General features: G+C 44.7%; 1 protein-coding gene across 1 annotated transcript; it reads left to right on the top strand.

Annotated features, from left to right (window-relative positions):
- Positions 1-1,133: 1,133 nt before the first annotated feature.
- LOC146195394 (putative monocarboxylate transporter 5) lies at positions 1,134-26,134 on the top strand. Its single transcript, XM_084596785.1, has 4 exons — positions 1,134-1,320; positions 17,024-17,167; positions 18,316-19,389; positions 25,971-26,134. The coding sequence occupies exons 1-4, from the start codon at positions 1,134-1,136 to the stop codon at positions 26,108-26,110; spliced, it is 1,545 nt and encodes a 514-aa protein (XP_084452911.1). The 3' UTR covers positions 26,111-26,134.
- Positions 26,135-26,862: the final 728 nt, after the last annotated feature.

The following is a 26,862-nucleotide window of genomic DNA, read 5'->3' as shown; positions in this document are numbered from 1 at the left end:
CGAACGGTCAGCGTCACATGAGATTGCGAACATGACTGACCGAACCCGGTTTTGCCGCAGACGTAGCTCGCCGAGAGGCTGACGTACAGAGACTGATAGATTTAAGGACATTGTTCTCAGCGCAAAGGCACGCGGCCAAAAGAAAGAAGGAAGACTAGGGACCAGCTCAGCGCTGTGTTCGGTCCATAGTCTTCTTTCCTTTGGCCATGTGCCTTTGCGCTGACAACTATGTCCGTAAATCTAGAATGCCAACTAGTCCAACAACTCTTATGAAAGACTGATTGAGGCGTGTAGAGGTGGGTCCGCCCGTCTATCTGTCCGTCCGTCCGTCCGTCCACCCGTCCATCCATCCATCCATCCATCCATCCATCCATCCATCCATCCATCCATCCATCCATCCATCCATCCATCCATCCATCCATCCTTCCATCCATCCATCCATCCATCCATCCATCCATCCATCCATCCATCCATCCATCCATCCATCCATCCATCCATCCATCCATCCATCCATCCATCCATCCATCCATCCATCCATCCATCCATCCATCCATCCATCCATCCATAAGGCTGTAAGGCGGAACTTGCCGAATCATCTGAAGTCGAATAAATTGTATTTCTGGTCAGGTAAAGCAGTGTCGTTGAAGAGCAGCTAAATGAACTAATATCTTAACATCAATAAAACGAAGTAGAATTTAGCCTTCCAATAGAAATAGTCAGCCAGAAAGACGTGGATTTTCAGGCCTGTTCTTCAAAACAAAAAGAAAAAAATGTTTACATTGTAGTCTCAATAACTGGGAGTGTTGTAGTATGAATAGCTGCTGCCATTGTAGAAATTTTTCATTTTTTCGCGGCGTGATGATAAAGTGCACTTTATAAAAGCATGTCCGCTTCTCCTTGGTGTGTATCAGGGACAATTAATCCTTCAGACATTTCTGAAGAAAAATGCTAAAAATAAACATCTGTTGTGTACTAATGAGATGTTATAGTTTGCCTACAGTCTTAATACTCTTTTTGGGGTCCTTTCTCTCCAATCAAAGCCAATGAAATGCACTTCCAGACATTGACTACGCATCCACACTGAGAAGAAGCTCCCAGTCCGATAGGACATCATTCCAGGAGAAGGCGCAGGCATGTCTTCAATTGTTCAAGACCATTGCTGGACTGTACCCATTGTGGCAGCGTGCACAGTATTTTTCATCATGCCCATTTCGTCAAGCTACGGCCTTCTTTATGTCCTGTTTATGGAACATTTTGGCATCAGCCATGAACAGGCAGCGTGGCCCCAGTCAGTTTATATCTTCGCTGCACACACCGCGGGTAAGCAGTGTTCAGCCTTTTTACGATGAAAAATAACTGGATGCAGTCGAAAGAATGCAGGCGAGAAACAAATGCAAGAAAGAGTGTATATAGAATTGATGCATTGTACTTGAGACAGCGAATGCTTTAAAGTATATTTTATGGCAATGTTTATGAACACTTTCCTTCGCGAACTTTTGTGCGAGTCGGTTTTGCTAGAAAACATACTTGATGAGTGAATTAACAAGGTAAATGAATAACTTTCACTCTGCAAATTTCTAGCCAATACAGCTTGGCTCCTCATTTTCCACAGTTTACACAAAGTGATGATAACATTCACACAATTCAATGTTTTAAAAACGCCATTTTTTTGTTTTCGTTTTATATTGCTGTACAATAGTCAGTAAGGCGATTAGTGCATGCATTAACAAATATCAGCGAGCGACATCCACAAGCCGTTGCGTCATGCATAATTAATTGCGAAAGCGCTGAGGGCCCTGATTGTGGAAACTATATCGAGTTGTCGTAAGTCGCAAACAGTAATCTGTACACGTCTATAAGGTAATAAAAGTGATTCGAACATGTAAAGGAGTAATGTTAGCTGAAGGCAGTAAATGAGTATGGAAATATTGGCTGTTTTTGATGACTGAGAAAAATTCAACGAAATAGCGATGACGACGACAGACTGAGCCTATAAAGGGACTTAGATATACACCCCTGTGATGACTGAAGTCAGCAATGACACGTGTAATGTAATGATACCAAGATAAAACACGCAAAATATCTTGGTATGTTTTGCCTTATGTGTTCCCATGGGTAGCGCTCCCAATCCGTAGACTCATACGTTTCGCGCTGTATTTAAATACGTGCAGTCTAATCCTTGTAATACGCCCAGATTAATCCTCCACAGAAATGCATGAGCGCTGTCCAATGTACTCTTGGCATAAATAAAGTTCAAATTGTCAGGAATCTTCATTGTAATCACGTGGGCGCTTCTGCGCTGTCGCGCAGAATGAATAGCCATAGAGAAACATTCTTACGTAATGAGCGAACACTCCAGCCGTTTCGCAGCCGAGCAATTAGCAGTCTGACCACCGGCTAGGTTGCGAAGGGATGTGTGCTTCCACTTCACCTCAGAGGTAGAAAGCTCATTATAGATGATTTGCATCATAGCTCATTATAGACGTTGGTGCTGCTCCGGTCATGTGCCGACAATGCTGCTTACCTCAACGCGCTTTTACACGCGTCGCATCGTTTTTCCGGTAGTTATTTTCTTTTGCTCGTAGAATAAGTTTTGGTCTTTCATGTGCTTAAGACATGTTATCAAATTGATTGTCATGCTGCGTGAATGTATTTTGTACGTGTAACATAAGATATGAGCCATGAGGGAGATTTATCATGCACCCATCCGTTTGTTCTTGTGCCGCCCTCTAGGATGAGCCTGTGCATTATTCTTGGAAAGCATACTTTGTCAAGCAACTGGCAATACCTTCCTTTTAAAACAAAATTTGGTATCTATGGCTCACCCGTATCGTACCGTAAACGTTTTATTTCGCGATTTTCGTGCAGTGTAGTGCACATTTGAAATCGTTTTCTGAAAGCTGCTTACCCCTGTATGTGAACGATGCATGCGCCTTAGCCGGATCGCGAGCGCTTGTTTTACTTTACGTGCTTGTCATTTCTAAATCATTATTGTACAGCAGGCTCTAGAGAATACTGACGCGAACTACTGTAATATGCCACGAGTATTTATATTGATATGTGCATGCTCAAACCGCCGGGCAAAGCGTACAATTGTACCCGTCGGGTTAGACGCCCGAAGAATTTTATCGAAGGATTCCAGTCTCACGCGTCTGCTTTTACAGTGTTTCAGGTGGTTCCAGGGTTCCAGGTCCGCGCTTTACCGTGATATCTTGCTTGCTGCTCTTTGTAATATGATACATCGCATTATGAATTCTTTCAATTAAAAGTGTAAACAAGAAAATTTTTTTTTTTGTGTATGAACAAATGCCTCTTATTCTGTGCAAGTGAAAAAAGTGGCTCATTAACAGCAAAGTTACAAAGTAAATAGCTCTGTTCACATTGCTCTGACCTGCACAAAATAATTAAGCTTTGCTTAGGTCCTTCGAAAAGCTTGGCGGCGTTTTCAGTAAAATAAACAAGGTTTCGATCCGCGGTTTCATTACAACTGTATTTATGCCCCTATGGTTAGAAATAAAATATTAAATATGTTGCGCTGCAATGTAGGTGATCAAGTTGAACCTTTTAATAGCCAAATGTAAATAACTTTCGAAACCGAAACCCGAGCCAGAGAAAGAGACAGTCTCGGAGAGCGAATTTAGCGGTGTGACCTGCCACTCGGGGCGCTGGTGGCAGTGCAGTAGGACTGCCGCAGGGCCATACGGGATTGTCCGCTCTGTACCTAAGTATGTTTCGCTATGGGCGAGTAGCAGAATGGGATAGCTAATGCAGCACACATAACTGAATTTCTTTATATTGGTTTGTTACGCAAGGATATAATCAAAAGAAACTATGGGGGCACTCAGCCTAAAGTGCACTAGACGAAAGCATTTGCCACGCTACTTCGACTGACAATTAGGACTTAAACCTAGCCATTATTAATTTTTTTTGTGAATGTTTATTCCACTGAGGTGCTAGGAGGCGTCTGCTGTTGTTCATAAGTTGCCGCTGTTGGCGCTTCCTTCTGTCTCCCTTTCTTTCGTCTTAAGCGAAGCATTGCGCCAGTCACAAATGATTTCGTTCGGCATCTCTCGCCTTAGTCGCATGAGGGGCCTGGAGCCGCCATTGACGGATTTGTTCATTGATTTCCTGCAGTTTGGTATTGGGGGAATCTGCCTTCCTGTATGTACCTTAACCGCTTGGTGCGGAAACATGGGCCGCTTAGCTGCCATCCGACTCACTCACTCGACTGCAACGACACATCGCCACGGCGACGCAGCGCGTACTCGCTCCGCCTGCCGGTTCAGGAGACGTCACTGTTGCTAAGCGTAGGTGCGCATGCGCGTTGGCACCACCATCTGTCGCCAAGGAGCTAGAAGGCTGTGCGCCGTTTGCGTAGCAACTGGCTGTTGTCGTTCCTCTCTACCAGGGTGACAACTACCGTGCTTTTGTTATCATCAACGCTTCTTCTTGCTCCAGCCTTTGGATGTTACGAACAGACCGTCACTGCAAGTATGAGCCCTTAATTAAAGGCTTTCGTCTTAATGGAGGATGTTCTTCTTCTAGTGTCCTAAAGTGAGTTAATGATATTGTGACTCCAAGGAGTTCGCTCATGATGACTAGCAATAAACTTTTGGAAGGCAGAAAGCTGGGCAAGTTGGTTTCGATAGAAATCAGGCATGGTCAAACAGCGCAAAGAATACGGACGCAGGGTAGAAGTGAGGAAACACTGGCAATGACTGCAATTTCTTAGAGTCGATACTAGTCTCACCACAAATCGTGAGGGGAGCATCCAATCTACTTCCATGGTTAGCGTTCTCTTCAGTCGATTGCGAAAGCTGTCGCGTTCTCATCGAAATCATTCTCGGCGATCGGCAGCCGCACTCGTGGAAGGTTGAGCCGATCACGAAGGCATTATGTAAGCTCATCGTGATCTAACAACACAGGTGGCTGCTTACGAGTGGATGCGAAAGACAAAATTATCGTTCATACACGAATATACCACTTCTTTTCAGACATGTGGCGCCATGTGGTGGCGTCAAGGCGATTCAAATTTAATTGGGGTGCGCGTTCACTGACCAATTGAAAGTTAGTTGTCCTCTTAGGTACCACAGTAGAATTTGTTTTTTCTAGACTAACAATATTTTGCATTTACAATATAATATTGGAGCAAGTAAATAAAAAGACTGTCGGAGTTATTACTTATTCTCCTCACTTTATTTTGAAGTAAAGCTAATTGCAACAATACACAACTGTTTATAAACGTACTTTGACAGTGACCAATCAACCCTGCGATATAGATCTGCCGTCATGGAAGGAAAAATTGCGGATAATGGGAGCAGAGAATGTAGCCGGTAAATGTATTCCTGCATTAAAAACGTTCCAGGCGGGAACTGAAATATTTAAACATAAATATTTAAACATAAATATTTAAACATAAACAAATATCAAACGGTGTGACAAATATTTGAGCGCAGTCGGCGCGCAACTGCAAATATTTTTCAATACGAATGCATTACAGGCCCCTGTATGAGAATACCCGCGCCCACTAAGGAGAGTTTTCAAAAGGAAACTACCGTGCCTCTGACAGGTATAGGGTTCAGTCGGCAGGGTATTGATTATTGTCGGAGGTAGCATTACAGTGCTTCCGTACGTCCGGTCCTACTCATTTACCCGTCTGTGACGGGGAGTAGTCGGTAGGTGTCATGAACGATCACTGAGTCAGCTTCTAAAACTACACGGGAACGTATGTCAAGGTCAAATTTGAAGGCACTTGCCGGTTGGGCAGCACATTTGAGCTGGGAGCCAAATCTACCGACACCCTTGAATTACGAAACAGACACGGTACGAAATTACGAAATAGGCCACGCAAAAAAATTGTACGGCCTCTTTACGAACGAATCCCTATTGAACGGTATGCAGTGGTCGATATCAAACATGGGCATGCGTCATCACGCCCTCATCTAATTTGCATGTGTCACGCAGGTAGCCGTGGACAAGTAGAATGAACGCATCGGCCACTAATTGTTTGATGGGCGCAAACCACGCAACTTTTTACGGTGTCGGAACATTTGTTATTTGACTGTGTAGTTAGCAATAATGAGGCGTAACTTCTAGTTTGTGGAATAATGACCATTACCTAATGTGGAATGCAGCCTTACTCTGCCTTTTATTTTTTGGAATATGCTATAAGGCCAGAAATATGTATAAATCTTGCCCACAGCCGTGATGCAGTAATTTTCATGCTTTTAAAATTTCACCCGCTAGCATTATTTGGTATTTGTTTTTCCGTTTCTTGCAATTTCAAGCCGCGGTTAATAAAAACGTGCTCAGGTGGGAATGTTACGTCGAAATTACATTGTTTCTGGCTGTCGCCTAAAGCTGCGACGACAAGATGCTTAATACAGGCAGGTCAAATGCTGGATAACGTTAAACCTGGAAAGCGCGTAAAAAACACACGGACAACAGCAAGAGACGAACACACGAGCGCTTGCTGTTGTCCGTGTGTTTTTTATGCGCTTTCCAGGTTTAACATGTCTAACCAACTGGCCCAAACGCTGCCATTGCTGGATAACGTGAGCCTCCTTCGAATTCCCTGGTTTCAGAAGCTCCTTTAGCCCCGAGGTGAATGCAGAGTAGATTACAGAGCCTCTTCAGAGATAGACATTCTTCCAAAAGCCCGTCGTCATGCAAAATAATATTTACTGCATGTTCTGCAGGTATGCGGTTAAGGCCAACTCCATATTTCCTGCAGATAAGGGAGGCGTCGCACGTTCTGGCCTTTTTTATGTCCAACCGGCCTATTGTTTACTTCTCTTATAATAAAGAGATGAATTTCCCGCATTTCGTGTCCGACCTCCTAACAGAGGCATGCGGCAAGTAAAGCTGTGGAAAACACGGAGAGATTTGAGGAACGGGCAAGTAAAAGCTAACGTTTTATAGATTAGCAACTTGGACTAAGAGCACAGAACTATTTGTCTTCTCTATTAAAATATAGCATTGAAGGAGCTGGTATTTTCAAGCAAAAAAAAGTTCAGTGTGACTGACACACACAAAAAAATTCGACTGCATGCGCGATCCAAGGTCGGGAGTGCTTCTTGCTCAAACATTAAGGGCATTAATAGTACCGGCACTTTAATTTTTTTCTTATCCTGGTGGTGTGGCTCATGAATGCCCATTTCCCTTTTTAGTTGCTCCATGATATATTTAGGAGATTCCTTACACCATTTGATGTGTTTTGAAATGATATCATTACGCATTCATTGCGGAAAATATTTATTAGTGACACTTAAGCTCCATCATTAAGGGTAGAAAGCGCTAGCATGCAGGTTACCAGCCCACATACAAGGCCCCGCTTTGACCAAGCCGTATGAACCTGACTGCTTTGATTAGGAGCAGCTTGAAGCAAGTGTCCTGGAAGCTGATTCGAGTATCACCCTCCCATATTAAAGGAGAGGCCCGAGGTGGCACCTCTTGCCAACCGTAATGACAGGCAACCCCAGGTAGCACAGAATGTGGGGCCCCAGTAGGTCCGATGTAGGCAAGTGGGGCTGGGGCAACCATCATAAAACCTGCATCGGTCCCCGATGGGGCAAATGTGGGCAAGCCCCATTTGGGCTTGCCCCTGCTCCTCCTGCATGGGTCCCATAGCGGCGTTTCTTGGGCTAATGCAGAGCACATTCTTGCATCCAGACCACAAGGGTCCCTTGCCGGATATTTGAGGGCAATCCAACCTAAATGTGGGCTTTTTATGGGAAAGCCCTCATAGATCCGAAGTGAGGCCGCCCCCATTAAATCTTTGTGGGACCAACATCGGCCGTAGTGGGGCAAGAAAACGCACATACCCACATGCTGCCCAAATCGGCCCCTTGTAGGTTACTTGAGGGCAGGTGAAATATGAATAAGGGCTCAATTTGGGCAAGCCCTCGTGAGGCCCAAATGAGGCAGCCTTAGCTAAACCGCTTTAGGTCCCACATAGGCTGTAATGGGGCTGGAAGGCGGGCGTGCCCGCATGGTACTAAAATCGGTCCTTTGTGGGGGCTTTGAAGGCCCGTGCAACAGCAGGTGGGCTCTAGGTTCAAAAACAACGTCCAGCCCAATTGGGGCTGCCCACATAAAACTGCTTTATATCCCACATGGGCCGTAATGGGGCTGGAAGTTGGGAGGGCCCGCATGATACCAAAATTGGTCCCTTGTGGGGAATTTGAAGGCACGTGCAATAGCAAGTGGGCTTTAGGTTCAAAACCAACACCCAGCCCAATTGGGGCTGCCCGCACAAAACCGCTGTAGGTCCCACATCGGCCGTAATGGGGCTAGAAGGCGTGCGTGCAATTGCGTAATCATTGTTTCCAACTTTTATTTGCATTAGATGTTGCCCTAAATTACTGTTATAGATGATTTGTATAACAGTTGTGGCCATGTTTAGTGGATTAGAAATTTACATGGCTTTAGTTCTCGCGCTCGTGCAAATTGCGCTACATATACTAAAACAAACTGATTGCTAACTGTTGCCTCTTATGTGGTTGCTTTGGACAGCCTGCAACTCGCAGTACAATATTACTGTTCAGAACACACATCTCCATAGCCTGAACTAGATGTACATGAAGTCATTTCGGCTAGATGAATGTTATGAATTATTGTAAAAGTTAATATTGTGGCTGTTTAGAAAGTGCAGACATGTATAAAGTAATTACTTAATTATGTGCCTAAATATTGATTGGGAAAACTTGGACTAGGGCTTTCCATCAATTTCCTACGTCGGACCCCTATGAGAATAATGTGGGCAAGCCCAAGTGTGGCTAGCGCTATAGAACCCGCATTGGTCCTATGTCATTTTCTGAGGGGCTAACTGAAATAAAAAAAAATGTTCCTCCAAAGCGGCTGCCCAAATCGGTCCAAAGTAGGACCATCGCGGGGAGTTGGCGGGATGTGCCCTTTTAACAATGCCGGAAAAATGTGGGCAGCCCCGCAAGGGCTGCCTGCATCGGCCCCTAGTGGGGCCAATTGGGGCTTTGTCGACAGCCCGCTTCGGGCCTACGTCGGCCCCTCTTGCAGCACCCACATTGAGCCCACCGGGGCTGTCCTGCATTGCCTACATCGGGCCCACCGGGGCCCACCCTTCATAGCCCACTTTGTGCTACCTGGGACACTACGTCTAGTTTGTGCTCAACCATGTCAGCTGGCAGCCATCGTCTGCCATCGCCGTGCTCGTGATGTTTATCATATTGGTTCGATCAGAACGCCGACACCGATGCCGACGCCGTATTTTCTGGGGAAGGAAGCTTTAACTCTATCTCGTTGAACATCGTCCTCTAGTGTCGTATTTGAACCCTTACAGTCTAAGAAAAAAGGAAAAATGGTCTTCTGCAGGTGGTAGTTGACATGTGACATGAACGTGACCTGAATCGTCGCAGGTGGACTACAATGGCATTCACGCAGTGCAGGAAATTGGTCGCAAACGAGAAAAAATTACATATTTCCTTTATTGTAGTGATAACCAAAGCATGAGGTCTCCTCTTGATACCTCCTCTCCTGCGTTTATGTCACAACATTCACTAATGGCGTATATTTTTTTAACAATTTCTAATTGTTCTGTATGATAAACTAATGACCCCGTATGGAGCCCCTTGTCGCATTTTTCTTTACGTGCCTGCAGAATGGAAAATTCCTGCGGTTCTGCATGACGGATTTATGGATTCAATGTCTGGCGCGTCCGTGTCGTATTTTGCTTTTCGTGTCCCTACAATGGTAAATCCTGGCAGTTTTATATGACGAAACAAACGTCGCGCGATGGGTGAGGCATTTAAAGCTTCCGCTGGTGAAGATATTTGCCCCCCATTGGTTACGAATGTTCCTAGAAGAAATGAAGTAGACTGTTTAAGAAAACCATTGGGGTTGACTGCAAAATAATTTTGTTCAATATGTTACAACAGTGGTGACCTAGCTAGTGTAACGCATATATCAAGCGGCTTCGAAAAGGGCGTTTTCATTAAGGGAGTGATGCTAAGCTTAGTCTGATATAAGCGCGTGGTGCAAATCATCTACATTATTTTCTATAAGTTCAAATGTATGGTTCAGGATACTCAGTCCCAAGTCATAGCTGCTTATTACGCAATAGGACGCACATAGCACAAATAAAAAATATTCTTACCGTTTACGCTGTGCGTTCCAAAACTTTCTTCGGAAGAACTAGCTTTGCGCCCAGCTTTTACGGTTCCCGAACTTATTATTATGTTGGATAAAATGAACACCCAGTTATGTAGCTTCCTCAGTTGTGTCTAATCAGAAAACAAGTAATTCTCGTTTCTTGTGATCTCGTGTCTCGTGGAACAGTAAGTAACGACAGTCGGAAACATTTATTGTTGTTTGCCTTTTACATCACCTAACTATTTCTTCGAAGGGTGCCTAACGTGGTCGTGCATACAGCATTGTTAATGTCTTTATAGATCGCACACTTAGCGGCATATCTGAAATTTGGATGTGACGTCTATTGCAGAATTGCACGCATTTGCAAACGAAAAGAACAGCAAGAGGAGGTTTGGGGACTGAGTGTGCGCGGGAGAGACGGGGCGCCATGTTGGCATATTGACAGCTGTGCAACAGCCTGGAAATAAACACATTCAGTGGCGTCCTGGTGTCTGCCATCCTTCTGCTATTTTGTTGGTGCCGAAATTCGCGAGGTTATTCTGATTTACTCCATTTATGCTTCCTGGAGGGTGCAAGAGGAATGCCAATGACCATTGAAGAAGATACCTGGAGCTCCGATACCGAATCCACCGTAGAGAGACGAAGAGGGCTTCAACGAGACATAATGGAACGCCTCAAACGCTATCGCGTCCTTCAACAAGATTTTTATACCCGGCTCTACCATAAGGCAAATAAGCTACTCAATCGAACGAACGGCCTATTCTTGACTTATAGCTCATCCGCGCAGGTCTTAAAACCTTCGACGGCGGTCTGCGCGTGCTGAATGAGAAAATCCATGCTTTAAAAATGGATGTTTCTGCCGCGGACGTCATAGCTGTACAGGCGTACGATGAGACTGCCACACGGACAACGAGGCTCCTCAGTCACCATATCGAGGGACTTCAGGCGCCTGCTCCCGCTGCCGACAGCCGTTATTTTACGAAGGCAGCAAATGAGCTGCTTGCAACAGCTGTATCGTCTAAAAATGCTGCTTTACCAGACATTTTCGCAACAAAACCATTTTCGACTTAACAACCAATACTGTCATTGAGCCAAAATAGAGGCAAGTGTTAAGTGCCACCGTGTTTACGCCGATGCCCGATTCCCGTTTATTCGAGTCAGCCCCAATGGCATCAACAGTGCAAGCCCAGTTTGAGGAGGCATAGCAGAAATTCGTAGATAAGAGTGATGATATTACGTGGGTCCAGAGTGTTGTCAGTACTTACCCGAGAAGCGGCTGCCGTACTGTGGCACTCACATTTGGAAGAATCTCATTGCAAGCAGGGACCGATCCAGATGGAGATCTAAGGCAGTGAAGAAGCATGAAGCCATTTACACGTGTTGAACGACGGCAGACGATTCTGCGCAGTTTAAAGCGAGATTGTTTTCGGACCGCTAAAGGAAGAAGACTGAAAGAGCGCAACATGTTGATCCTGCACCTGATGACATATCCTTGGAGCGAGCATCCAAAAGAATCAGAAGCAAACAACAGACAGGGAGGGAAGTGCATTCAGTGGTCCTGTGCAAGACAAAGAAAGCAAACATCAGAGAGCATTCCCCGAAGAACTCAAACGTGGAACATCATAAAATAATGTGCGAAAGGAAGCTGCCTTGACAATGATTCTAGCAGACACGTCGACTTCTGTAGAGCTTAAGAAAGAGGCTGAAGTGGCAAACGAAAAGCTTGTCTCCAGTGTTATTGCACAAACGCAAGAACGGAGTTAGGCAATGCCGCAAGCACTTATGCAGTGCGCAAGGGAGAGGAAGAAAGACAACGAATCATCGAACAGCCTGGAAAAGTGGCGGCCGCAGTTCCACAACCAGGCAAAGAAAGCAAGGCCTGTGCGCAGAAAAAGAACACGGTGGAAACCTAGAATATTTCATCAGTGTTGTGTTGTGCCAAATGTGCGTTAGTTGTGTCAGCGTATACATAAAAAATGTGCATACAAAACATTGAGCTGCGCCAAGGACTTCCAGCACCGAGATCGCAAGTGTAAGCAGATAAACAAGATTCATGTCGATTATGCTGACAGTGAAGTGGGACGAAGCCAGAAGACCTTCATGCCGGAGAGCAGGGCTTCCACTGAGGGCTGAGTGGCCTTTCCTCTCGAAGTTGCACGTAACTAGAAGAAGAGCAAGGGGTGTAACAGCCGATACCCAGAGAGGTGGTGCATTTTTCTTCGCCTAGCAGAACTGCTACCCGTGGATATAATGCAACATTGATCATGGTACCATAGCTAAGATGACACTCAAAGATATCAGCGATGATATCTCGAACAGTTGCAAATATCAAGGGGACCAGGACGCGAACCTGAAGAAGATAGTGGACGAGCACTAAAAACGTTCCGTATACAGCAGCTCTTACGACAGCATCTTGGACCATATGCATCAGTCGCATCATCACATCAGTCGCTCTGTGGTTCTCAGGGGCCATTAATGCCATGCTGTTAAAGCATCGCGCCACATCTCACCTCCGGGCGTGGAGCGTGTTGCAGGTTTCCACGCATATGCAAGCAACAAGAAGAGGAAGAGGAGATTTGGGACAGAGCGTGTGCGGTAGATGCAGGCGCCATGTCGGTATATTGACAGGCGGGAAACAGCCGGGGATTAAACACATTCAGTGGCGTCCTGGTGTCTGCCATCCTTCTTCTATAACATCTATGCCTTTGAATTTTGAGCCTTTGCTTCGAAAGCACGTTCGAACCTAAACATCATACCTAATTATCAGCTAAAAGAAGAAAACAGTTATGTGTCTATAGATGACATCTCTTTGATGTGGAAACAAGAATAGGCAGAGAGCTTATTATCTGCTGTGTTTCGGGCGGGCGTGAGCGCATACGGAGCGTCCCGCGGAGAAACTTCCAACCTCTCTTTCACCCCACGGTTGCATTTTCTGGCACTGGAGGACAAGTTAAGACGGTAATATTTAGTGTGTCATTGCAACAACTGCCAATGAGCCGTGCTAACATTTGAGAGTTAAGAGTTTATGCAGAAATAACCTGGACTACGTTTCTTTCGCGTTCCGAATGAGAACGTAGGGTAGAGACATAGGAGGGTTTAATTGCTTTTATTTTAAAAACAGCGTTGATTTGGGGTTGTTATAAAAATCGCAGTGATTTGCCTTTTAGGGGTTGAATTTGGTTTTTCTTGAGCACTCCACTCTACCCATGTAGTGACCATCTCACATAAACCACTGGCTCGCTTTCAAGCGATGGTACAACGTGGATAGCGAAACAGGGGGGTAGTAACTTTCTACATTGCTTTTCTCCCTGAGACCTAAATTTTCGCCGCGTTCAATTCAAAGGCCTAAGCTAGAAACCGATGGTATTAAAATGCACATTTGACAATTCGCGATGTCCCAAGTAACCTTCACATTGACTTATCTTATTACTCGGCCGTCTCACGAAGCATAAGACGCGCAAAATCCTTTCTTTGATGCGTTGAAAATGCATTCCGAAGACGAAATGATAAACTAAGAGTTATAATGCAGTGCTCAAATAGCTGACCATTTCTAAAGCGCTACTTGAAGACACTGAGTGGCAGTGTAACACCAGTCTTGAAATATTCCCTTTTGTATTTCCGCGTTTTCAAGTAACGCATTTCTAACAACAACGATATCTAAGACGGGATATCAGGACGCACCTCGTTTTGATCTACATTGAAGAATACCCATCGGTGACATGATAAGCAAGATCCAGTTGCTGGGGTAACAAGGGGTAACAAGGGGTCTACGCAAGCCTAGAGCCAATAGTAATAGATGAAAACAAATATTCTAAAATGAGGACTTTAATTTTCACTGCGTAATGATGTCCTTTTCGGCAGAGCCACAGTGAATATGATAGAAAGCTTTGTGCGTGAGTAAAACGTAATTTTAAAAACGGAGTATATTTAAACACCGCGAAAGTTTAGGGAGAAGGACGGCCACTAGAAACACATGCGAGGAAAATTTTCCCAAGTATTTTGTCTCCTAGCAGAGGTCAATTATTGGTGGTCATTGGCTAAATGATGAAGATTTCTTTGAGGAAAGGTGCCAAATATTTCTGCTCTGTCATTAGAAGCAACCTGTCTCGCTATCTCTGGGCGCTTCAAAGAATCACGCAGCTTCGAGTGGTGACCAACTGGTCGCCATGATGGGTATAATCTCTCGCAAATTCTCAAACACTGACGGCTCAAAGGGTTGTGCTGCAGTGAGTACTCGCACGTCTAGATAAAAAAAATGAAGTGATCACCGAAGCTGGCGACCAATGCAATGTTTACATGCACAAGATGCGCCCGTGAACGCCGGGGCTGTCTGCGCTCGAATTGGACGTATCGTCTCGACAAGCTAAAGAAGGTAGAAGACCAGGTGGGCCGAATGGTCCGTAGAGTCTCAAGCAAGAACGGGCGACTGAGAAACAAAGATGTTCTACGAGTGGCTCATGCCTTTGTAACTAGCAGAATCCTTTACTCGACCCTCTATCTCCACCTCAAAAAACACGACGAGAACATCCTCAAGGTGATCACGCGCAAAATAGCGAAGAAGGCCCTCGACCTCCCTCTAACCACATCGAACCTGAGACTCTAAGGCCTGGGTAAGACGAACTCGTTCGAGGAGCTGAGAGAAGCCCACTTCACAAGCCAATACATCCGATTATCGCAAACGCCGTCGGGGCGTCGCCTATTAACCAGTCTACGCATACAACACACGGCTGTAACTGAGGAAAGAGTACAACTTCCCCAGGAGTAGCTATACGCCCTGCACGTAAAACAACTACCCACTAACATGTCCAAGGACGACCACGAGGGTATGCGCATGGCCAGGGCAGAGGCCTGGCTCACCACTAGGGTGGGAAACCTGGAGTGTACTATTTGGACGCTCCGGCCCGTACCAAGGCGGGTGGTACACGGCGGCAGTGATCCACGAGTCCAAAACGGTGAACGGGCCCACATTGAAAGCTCGAAACGTAACACAGGCAGATGAGGTCGCCATCACGTTAGCAGCAACACACTCTGGTTCCAAAACAATCATAGCAGACTCACAAGGGGCGTGTAGGAACGTTCAACAGGGCTGGGTTCCGTACCTTGCCTACCGGCTACTAAAAAACAGCTCACCTGGCCTACCGACTACTGCAAAACAGCTGGTACGTGGGAAGCGGCATAGTCTGGGCTCCGACCCACTCAGGGCTAGGAGAAAACGAGGCAGCAGATGGCGCCACCCGCGTGCTTTCTAACCGGGCAACCTCATCCCCTCTTCCTCAGAAGAAGACTTCACACCAGCCTACACATTCAGAGAAATTACTCAGCTGTATCAAACCAGACACAATCTTTCCCCCACCAGTGTAAAGGGTTTACGAGAGCGGAGAAACGCGTGTTTCTTTGCCTCCTTACGAACACCGTGATGTTCCCTGAATCACTTAAACACTTTGACAGTGTCTTCTCCAGGGAGTGCCCGCACTGTGGGGAAATGTCCTCGTACCTCTTCCACATGGTGTGGGCGTGCCCCTACAACCCTGCCTTTGTAGCTAACCCAAGCCCCACCCGGGTAGACTGGGAGGCGACCCTACTCACCTGCTCCGACTTGAAAGCCCAAAGGGCGTTAGTCAAACGAGCAATGGCTGCAGCGGAAGCCACTGGGGTCCCGTACTAGGGACTCTACCTAGTGTTTGTGAGGAGAATGGCACTAAGCCTGACCCCAGCAACCTCCGTGTAACTACTGTAATAAACGTTTTCACCACCACCATCACCTACTGTATCGAGGATAGCACTCCAATTACGAACGCGAGACGCAGTAAACCTCCATATATTTATGGCCACGAAGGAGAGACTGGTCCGCTTATTATCCGTGTTTACAGGTCCTATAAACTTGTTAACCCATCAGTAAAGGAAGAATAAAAAGGCCCTTCTACCGTAGCACGCACAATACCGTTTCCGAGATCCATAAGCCCATTGATGGCAAGGTCCTTTCTTATTTCTGAAACACTGCTCTTAATGAGCTACCGTTTGATAAAAAGAAATCAATACTGGTTTCTTTAACCCAGCAGGGCAAGCTGCAATACCTGTGATAAAAATTCAGCCTAGGAGGGCCGAAGTCGAATTATGGGACAAGGAGCACGGTGGCTATATATAACGTTGCTCAACAGGCATGCCTACAGTCCATATATACCTGAAGTGTTTAGTTATAAAACGTTAGGTTATGCGACACGTGTCTATGGAGCACGAATTAAACCTGTGATGTATTCAAACACATGGATACAGGCTCGAGCAAAACTAAGTATACAATGCAAACGGCTTAGATGCACGAAAATGATAAGCAAGCATGAGTCTGGCGGCTGACTGCAAGATATGCCATTTGGCAGTATTAATACTGCTGTAGATTAGGGATCTTTCGGGTTTTGTATCCCAGACTTAGTGTGTAAATTTTTATAGTTGTTTAATGCACTTCCTCTACACCTTCTACACTGTCTCATTTCGGCCTTTAGCGTTTCCGGGTGCGTTTTGCTATTTTTTCTATTATGGTAGTTTCGCAGCCGCCTAATTTTAATGAGTATTTTCCTGCCTTAGAATTTCGAAACGGCCGATTGTCATGTGTTTAGAGCTCATAAATGTACACTTCCGGCATTTCTCTCATAGTGGTATTTGGTTCCTTAGGATTCTTCTCCCCTACAAAGACATTGTGACAAAGGTTTTTTTTTTATGTTGCAAATTCAGCGAACTTTTTTCCCTATAATTGTTCACTCTTCGTAGTTATAGAGAAAAACTGAAAATAAAAATCATGCTCTCATAAGCTGTCATATATCTATATGAATTTAACGTTTTATCGCGACACAGGAATGTGGTAAAGGTGGCATTTAGCATTCATTTACCCCTTCGTTCTTCGCAGGACTGCTGGTGACTGTTCTCCAACAAAATATGACCGTTTATCACATGACCCTTGCCGGCGCTCTTCTCGCTTGTATCGGTCTGGTGGCATCGGCGTTTGCTCCAGACATAGTGTGGATGAGTGTTCTTGTCGGTGGCGTATACGGTAAGTGAATGTGATATACGGATCACTAAATCTTACTGCGCGCAAGTGGTTATATATATTTTGTGCATAAGGGCGTAAAATATTACGTTATATGATTCAAAGAAACCATTTGGTAGGTAGAAACGAACAATAATATGTCCTGAGCACTGACACCTGACCACCTATACACGTAAATATCACTATCCACTTCAGCAACTTGTATTAAGCGATAGCTTATATAGCTCACTGAGTCGGAATGCTGTTTATGTCGTAAAAGAAGTAATGGTAATCTGCATAGCGTGTAATAAAAATGGCGGTGACGTAAAAAGCGGTATCTTGGTAATTTGTGGTTCGATAGCGAATGATGATTTACTGGTGTGTGAGAGGCAATGAAGAGGTAATAAAATTATTGAAATGACAACAAAATATGCGAAAAGGCAGATTCAAAGGTAACAAAGTGGTGTGGATTAAATGCAGATGCTTGATAGTGATAATTTAGATTGCGTAAGTAATCATTTGTTATTTGAAAAAAAAAAGAAAACATGAAAAATGCTCAAAAGTATAAAATCGCTCAGAACGGAAAGACAACGTTTGCTGAAACTAATAATCGGAGTAAAAAATTTTAAAAATGATAAGAAAAATGAAAGAAGAGCACAGGGAAATTAAAAAACAAATTAAACAGAAGAAACATTTTAACAGAAAAAATAAAAAGGAAGAAAATGGAAGTATTTTACCTGTGAGTAGAATGCTATCGCGTTAATGTTAACGGTAGATCTTAAGTGTCTCCAAATATTGTTTTCTCTATCTGCACAATATGGAAATGCGTTGATTTTTATTCGCTGCTACCTTTGTGCCTTCCGGAATCAAACAGTTCGGAAGATCAAACACACCAGATTTTTTATTCCTATCTCATGAGAAATATTTTAGTTAATCAAAAAATTGTGCTTTGTGAGGCACTCCACACCTGAGCCAATTATTATTTCGGCATCCAAAATCTATGGCTCAGACACACTGAATACACAGTTTCACATGTAGGTTCCCGGGTACACACTGTGTGGGTCAATGTGAATAAAATAATTGTGTGTGTCGAACCATCATCCATTACCGATTATAACAAACTGCTGTTTTAGTCGGTTGTTTTATCTCAATCTGTGTTCTTTCTCTTTCAGGAGCAGGAGCAGGGATCGTATTAATGAGTCTTTCTCTATATACGTTGACCTATTTTGATGAGTACCGTGCAACAGCAACTGCGGTAAAGTACGCCGGATGGTCTGCATCTGGTGTCGTAGGGCCAACGTTACTAGCTTACTTGTCGGAAACCTATGGCTCGCTTCCTTCCCTTCTCCTTGTCGGCGCTATTGCAGCGCACGGAATTCCTCTCGTGCTGTTGCTCCAGAATCCTCGTCCTGTGACGATTCGTTTTCCTTGCAGAAAGATAGCCTCTGTTCCCCGGAATGGCAGAAACAAAATTTCTAGTGTTCGTAGTTCTCCCCTGGACGTTTTGCCTTCAGACTGCCCTTTGCTGAAAGGTAATCTTGGCGTTATGTATGGTGCAGAGAAGAAAACGGCTACACAACCTGGAAGGGGTGAGGTTAGCGTAGAAAGTAGGACGGCAAATGACATAAACAGCCAGATCAACTTAACTGCACGTGATCACCTAAAACACCCACCAAGAGCATCAAAGACGTCTTCCGGCAGCATGAATTCACGAGCGTGTGGCAGCGGTAGTTGCCGAAGTAAATACCTGGTGGTTAAGGCACCCGATATATGGAAGCACTGTGCGGCACTTCTCCGCTCTTTCCACCTGTATGCTCTTGTCGCGTGCTTTGTGGCTGTAGACTATTCCAGCTCCATGCATGAAGGAACCATCGTAGCTTACGGAATGGACAAGAAGTCAGGCACGTTGAACCAATGCAACCAGCTTCAGACATTTTTAGCAGCGGGACAGCTAGCGGGTCGCCTTATAGTGCCATTTCTGTCCGATAAGATTCCTTTCAGCAGATGTCCCATAACAGCCGGAAGCTTGGCCCTCTCGGCTGCTACTCTCGTTCTCATGTCCATCACCAGCGACTACGCAGTCCTTGTGGCGCTCACGACAACACTTGGCGCGTGCCAAGGATTCCTGCTCTGTATCAAGGGTGTGCTGTACGCCGACTACCTGGGCGTGGAAAGCCTGGGCCTCACTTGTGGACTGCAGGGCTTGAGCCTGGTTCCATTTATATTTAGCAGCCCGGCAATAATTGGTAAGGGCTTTTTGTGTCACCTGCGCAAGGACGGGGAAATGTTATACCTGCAAAAAAATACTCTGCGTGGGTATCGGCACTAGTTATTTTACGATGAAATTAAAATAGAATCTAACCTATTGGAAATTCGGGTGGACAGCGTAAGGCAACCTTTGTTTTTTAGTGGGAATACGGGAATACTTCATATCTCTGAAGAGTGTCATTGTATGTTTGCTATTGAAAAACTGATTTAGAGGAAGTAAACAGTAGTTCAAGAATTCATAGGTAAGACCTCAAGCTCCTGACCATTCTTCTCACGTACCAAACACAGTGATCTTTTTTTTTTGAGGCGCTCATAAACTGTAAACATTGCTGAGACTACCTAAGTAGCACTAAGTGGGTAATGTAGTGGGGTAAGTCCTGGGCCTATAGGGGCAGCCCATAAGGGCCATATGCGTGATATGCAATTCGTGTCCAGAGGGGCCCCGTGTGGGTTTCTCAATTTTTCCACGATCGATACCAATTCGTACCCGTGTGGGCAGCCCAAATAGTTCTGCCCTCAATCGTTCATGGCAGCCGAAGGTGAACTGCATACCAAAATCACTAAAGGGTCCTATTTTTTGACGGAAGCCGGCCCGTATATCAACGATTTTGTTCCCGTGTCAGTTAATACCTGCAATACCCAAACAATAAAAGAAGAGACATCTGGGCGAGTTGGTATGGTGACATGATAGAAAAACAGCGCAAAAGACGTGCACGGAGGAGAAGAACGGACAGGACGAGCGCTGAACTCACAACTGAAGTTTATTGAAAAAAAAACACAGATATATAGCCCAGCCAAGCAGCACCAAACCGCACATTAAACAAGAGAATCATGATAACCCCCCACACACACCATGTTCAAGAAATTCAACCTCATTATCTGTCAAAGCGATTGACGGTTCACTAACGCAATTTGCACCCAATCGTATGATATGCCTGGCCTCAATGATTTCCCGGTTAATCTGTGCCGGATGGGAATCCAAAATAACTGTTAGATAAGGTTGGCAGCCGTCACATCTCTTACAATGTACAACCAGATTAGATCCTCTACCAATCTCTAATGATCTCTCGTGCTCTCGTAACCGGACATTGATACATCTGCCTGTTTGACCCACATACACTTTATCACAAGATAACGGAATCTTATATACCACTCCTACTTTGCATGGAACATAGGAAAAGTTATGCTTCACCCGACACATGTTTCTTTCCCGGACTTCTTTCGCTGCTTTATTCTTAACAATGCTACATATTTTTGACAGTTTATTAGGTGCCGAGAAAACCACACTAATATTAAACCTTCTGGCTACATTTTTCAAATTGTGTGAAAGACCATGCACGTATGGCAGGGCCACAAATCTTTTTGTATCCCTCTGTCCAGCCCCTTCCTGCTCCTGTGAACCCACGCACGACTGTTTTACTTTTGAGATTAATTTATCACAAACTCTTAATATGACGTGAACAGGAAATCCTGCATTCGCTAGCCTAGACAATTGTTCATTAAAGCTAATTCGCATATTATGAAAACATGACTTAGACAAGACCGCCCCCAGGCTGGACAGAGCGATGCCATCTTTTACTAGCTTGGAATGTTGCGATCCATAATCTAGCAGAGGCTTTGCACTCCTAGGCGAATACCGCCAACAAACATGATGGGCACAAAACTTCAAAGTGAGGTCTAGAAAACGCAATTCGTTCTCTTGTGACATTCGTTCAAGAGTAAATCTCAGTCCCAGCCCTTGCTCTTGAAAAACTTTAAGAATATTCATTGGTGATGAGCCACTATTGCAACCTTTGTAAAAGACCAGGAAATCATCAACATAACGAAAGATTCTTATTCCCAGCCCTTGCAAGTTATTGGCAATCAATTCGTCTACTCTGCTTAGGAAAATGTCACTTAGAACAGGAGCGACCTTTGAACCAATACAGATGCCTGATTTCTGGGTGTACACGGCACTGCCAAATTCAACAAACATACTTTTTAAGTAAAAAGAAGTCAATTCCAAAAAAGACCCAGTTGATATACCACAGCTGTTACCAAAAGCTATTTCATCATTTTGTCCCGAAATGCACCTTCGCAGACTAGTCATGAGAACTTCATGAGGGATCGAATAAAATAGATCCTCGACATCGATGCTAACTGCCGAGCACTCCCCTGGATTTTCCATTTTCAAGTACTCAACCACTTTCTCAGAGTTTTTTACAAGATACGGATCTTCAAAAATCAAAGTAGACAAGTGTTTCTGTAAATAGTTTGAAACGACGCATTGCCAGGAGCCTTTCTCAGAAATTATTGCCCTAAAAGGTTCCCCGGTTTTATGAGTTTTCACAGAAAAGAATATGTCCAAACACCCTGATTTAGCGTCTCTTACATCAGTAGCCAATCTGCCTAAATTCATTTCTCCTAACAGGCGCAAAGCCTCTCTCTTGACCTTCTTAGTGTCTGTTGACACCATCCTAAAATTTCTCTCAGCAGCCTCTAGCGCCTTCTGGTTGTACACATGCCCAGACAGTATAACAAAACGACCGTCTTTATCTGAGAGAGCCACCTTAAGATTCCTATTGACCATGTAATCAACCACATGCCCTATACCTAGACTCACGTTGGCCCCTTTCTGTCCTCGAAGCAACATTCACGCATTCTGAAATGAAGCAAGTGCGCGAACTGTCTTTCACCTGCGTGGCCAAACGCCTAACCAATGCCACCTTGTCAATTGGGGAGAGGCGAGGCTCCGTAGCAAACTTGGGGCCCTTGCGAAGCACAGCAAGGTGTCTTTCTGGCACACAGGCATCACCAAGCACCACCACTCCACCAGACGTAGCCCTGGTCCTTTTCCTCAACGGGAGTCGGAGACGAACACTTGCCCACAGGAATTCCGCGCTATTGTCCGCAATCCTGCTCCACTCCTGGTAGGAACGTACCCCGTGACCTTGTTCCTCGACGCCACAGACGACGCGCAGATTGTCCCTGTAGTAACGTACCTGCCGCCACATCTCGGAGCAAATTATGCTGCACATCCTACGGCTGTGACGAGGTTCAGGCTCTTTTTGGGCCTCTACACCCATCGCGGGGTCACAGCCGTAGGATGTGCAGCATAATTTGCTCCGAGATGTGGCGGCAGGTGCGTTACTACAGGGACAATCTGCGCGTCGTCTGTGGCGTCGAGGAACAAGGTCACGGGGTACGTTCCTACCAGGAGTGGAGCAGGATTGCGGACAATAGCGCGGAATTCCTGTGGGCAAGTGTTCGTCTCCGACTCCCGTTGAGGAAAAGGACCAGGGCTACGTCTGGTGGAGTGGTGGTGCTTGGGGATGCCTGTGTGCCAGAAAGACACCTTGCTGTGCTTCGCAAGGGCCCCAAGTTTGCTACGGAGCCTCGCCTCTCCCCAATTGACAAGGTGGCATTGGTTAGGCGTTTGGCCACGCAGGTGAAAGACAGTTCGCGCACTTGCTTCATTTCGGAATGCGTGAATGTTGCTTCGAGGACAGAAAGGGGCCAACGTGAGTCTTTAGGTATAGGGCATGTGGTTGATTACATGGTCAATAGGAATCTTAAGGTGGCTCTCTCAGATAAAGACGGTCGTTTTGTTATACTGTCTGGGCATGTGTACAACCAGAAGGCGCTAGAGGCTGTTGAGAGAAATTTTAGGATGGTGTCAACAGACACTAAGAAGGTCAAGAGAGAGGCTTTGCGCCTGTTAGGAGAAATGAATTTAGGCAGATTGGCTACTGATGTAAGAGACGCTAAATCAGGGTGTTTGGACATATTCTTTTCTTTGAAAACTCATAAAACCGGGGAACCTTTTAGGGCAATAATTTCTGAGAAAGGCTCCTGGCAATGTGTTGTTTCAAACTATTTACAGAAACACTTGTCTACTTTGATTTTTGAAGATCCGTATCTCGTAAGAAACTCTGAGAAAATGGTTGAGTACTTGAAAATTGAAAATCCAGGGGAGTGCTCGGCAGTTAGCATCGATGTCGAGGATCTATTTTATTCGATCCCTGATGAAGTTCTCATGACTGGTCTGCGAAGGTGCATTTCGGGACAAAATGATGAAATAGCTTTTGGTAACAGCTGTGGTATATCAACTGGGTCTTTTTTGGAATTGACTTCTTTTTACTTAAAAAGTATGTTTGTTGAATTTGGCAGTGCCGTGTACACCCAGAAATCAGGCATCTGTATTGGTTCAAAGGTCGCTCCTGTTCTAAGTGACATTTTCCTAAGCAGAGTAGACGAATTGATTGCCAATAACTTGCAAGGGCTGGGAATAAGAATCTTTCGTTATGTTGATGATTTCCTGGTCTTTTACAAAGGTTGCAATAGTGGCTCATCACCACTGAATATTCTTAAAGTTTTTCAAGAGCAAGGGCTGGGACTGAGATTTACTCTTGAACGAATGTCACAAGAGAACGAATTGCGTTTTCTAGACCTCACTTTGAAGTTTTGTGCCCATCATGTTTGTTGGCGGTATTCGCCTAGGAGTGCAAAGCCTCTGCTAGATTATGGATCGCAACATTCCAAGCTAGTAAAAGATGGCATCGCTCTGTGCAGCCTGGGGGCGGTCTTGTCTAAGTCATGTTTTCATAATATGCGAATTAGCTTTAATGAACAATTGTCTAGGCTAGCGAATGCAGGATTTCCTGTTCACGTCATATTAAGAGTTTGTGATAAATTAATCTCAAAAGTAAAACAGTCGTGCGTGGGTTCACAGGAGCAGGAAGGGGCTGGACAGAGGGATACAAAAAGATTTGTGGCCCTGCCATACGTGCATGGTCTTTCACACAATTTGAAAAATGTAGCCAGAAGGTTTAATGTTAGTGTGGTTTTCTCGGCACCTAATAAACTGTCAAAAATATGTAGCATTGTTAAGAATAAAGCAGCGAAAAAAGTCCGGGAAAGAAACATGTGTCGGGTGAAGCATAACTTTTCCTATGTTCCATGCAAAGTAGGAGTGGTATATAAGATTCCGTTATCTTGTGATAAAGTGTATGTGGGTCAAACAGGCAGATGTATCAATGTCCGGTTATGAGAGCACGGGAGATCATTAGAGATTGGTAGAGGATCTAATCTGGTTGTACATTGTAAGAGATGTGACGGCTGCCAACCTTATCTAACACAAACAGTTATTTTGGATTCCCATCCGGCACAGATTAACCGGGAAATCATTGAGGCCAGGCATATCATACGATTGGGTGCAAATTGCTTTAGTGAACCGTCAATCGCTTTGACAGATAATGAGGTTGAATTTCTTGAACATGGTGTGTGTGGGGGGTTATCATGATTCTCTTGTTTAATGTGCGGTTTGGTGCTGCTTGGCTGGGCTATATATCTGTGTTTTTTTTCAATAAACTTCAGTTGTGAGTTCAGCGCTCGTCCTGTCCGTTCTTCTCCTCCGTGCACGTCTTTTGCGCTGTTTTTCTATCATGTCACCGAAACAATACCGGCGCGGTCTTTATGGAGGCTAGCTCGATTTGGGTTAGCACACGTGTTTCCCTCATGTGTTGAAGGCGACATTTCCGGGGCTGGCCAAGTCCCATAAACCATCGAGAATATAACATTAGGCACTTGGCATTTTGTACTAATAGACATTTGACAAATTTATTTCGAACACTATAATAATGTGGGCTGGACTACATAGCTGCCTGAATGTGTTTGAAAGAAGAATTAAACATTAAACATTAACAGGTGCAATTACGAATATCCAAAGCTGAAAATATTCACAGTTAAGAACAGGGTACACTGTGCATAACGTACCTCACTATGAGGTTTGTCTGAATATTTCTTTCGGAGCTGTGCAAATAATGGCATAGGGAAGGTTCGAATTTAGTTCAGTACATACGCAGAAAGTAGAAAAGTTACTTTAACAAAGTAAAATGATAGATTCTTCGTTGATGGCACAAATATGCTTAAACCTGTTAAGTACGTGAAACCTCCAGAAGATGCAATATTAAGATAGGATGAAGTTTCGGAGTGTTATAAGCCCGGCTACGGCCAATTTGACGCCCACTGCTGCCTTCCATGGGCAACCCCAACTGGGGCCATCTTATTTTTCCACTAGAATCAGAATGTATGCTGCATTGGGCGCGCAAGTATCCCAGAAATGCCCGTGTGAGAAGCGTGGGGGTATGTCCGTTTTAAAGCCAGGGACGTTAAATATGTTTTTATTTTGAAGGCATTTATGTGTGATGTAGTCAAATTTATTGCACGTTGCCCAGAGCTACTATGACGACTCGCCGGTTGAAAAAATGAACTCATTATCAGTCACAATGCGCCCGATTGCAGGACATGTAGGAGATGTCCAAATTATGTTTCACTGCTCTTCCCTCTCATGCCTTCAGGAAATCCGTATTAAGAAACCTGAAGCCTTTATTTCATGTCACTTAAAAAAAGTTAACGCATTCCTTCCACCTCTTGCTTCTGCACGTGTGATCAACGTTGGTGCTGATAAGCGCTTTCGTCGAGTATTAAGTTCACTGACTTCCGTGTACTTTTTACCAGCCTAATGAATAAGTATGATCATTATATACTTTCATGTTATCTTTTATATTTTGCTTTACAGGCTTCTTCAGAGACAAGAAGGGTTCTTACGACCAGTTCTACTGGATGCTTGGAGCCATGAATATTGTAGCAGCCTCAATAATATGTTGTGTAATGGTCACCGACAGGCTGCGGAGAAAACAATGGGCAGTAAGAAACTGAAAAAAAAAAGGCGATGTCGCCTTCCTGAAGCAAATCTGTCCAAAACTTCTGCAGTCCTTGTCCTGGATATACTGATAAGTTCACAAAAACAGCTTAGTTGATATCTGCTGCCAAAACAGCGAAATGCATGCAAACTCAGATATGTACTATTTCTCTTCAGATGAACAACATATAATCATTTATACGCAAGTAATTGTTAGGGATTGCTAGAATGACATCAGGGAAATAATATTTTTTCATATATAGACCGAGGTTACTCTCGAAATATGCAAAAAAAAATCCATAGTTTATTCTTTACCGAAGATATTTATAGCGCTAGCGAAACACTGTATGGTTGAAGAGGAGGAAGCTGAGGAGGAGGAAAGGCAAGGAAGTTAACCGGTAAAGAAGCCGGTTTTCTACCCTGCTTTGGGGGAAGGGGATGCGTGGACATAAAAGTGGTGGATAAGAGAGGAATGGACGAAGTGAGTATTTTCACATGAAACCATCACGTTATATCACATCTCGTCAAGGTCATATCGCGTCACAAAAGAGCAAAATCACAGCCTATAGATCAGGCCTGTGGTTTTCATGAAGCGGAGCAGTGTCTGGGAGGCCTTCACCGCCGATGATCGCCGCGGCCAGTGGCCTAAAATGTTGATTTCAGTTATTTAGGGTCCCCGCAGAGGCCCCAGCGCACGGCAGAGACACTGTCTTTCCGCGCTGTATATGCATGGTGGCTGCAATTGGCCCTATCTGCAACCGTCCAGGTG

The sequence above is a fragment of the Amblyomma maculatum genome, chromosome 3 (genome assembly GCF_055883805.1).
Source record: "Amblyomma maculatum isolate TAMU_Amacu chromosome 3, ASM5588380v1, whole genome shotgun sequence".
Lineage (NCBI taxonomy): Eukaryota > Metazoa > Arthropoda > Arachnida > Ixodida > Ixodidae > Amblyomma > Amblyomma maculatum.
The sequence above is the reverse complement of the archived record's forward strand: the minus strand, read 5'-3'. Positions and strand labels throughout refer to the sequence as shown.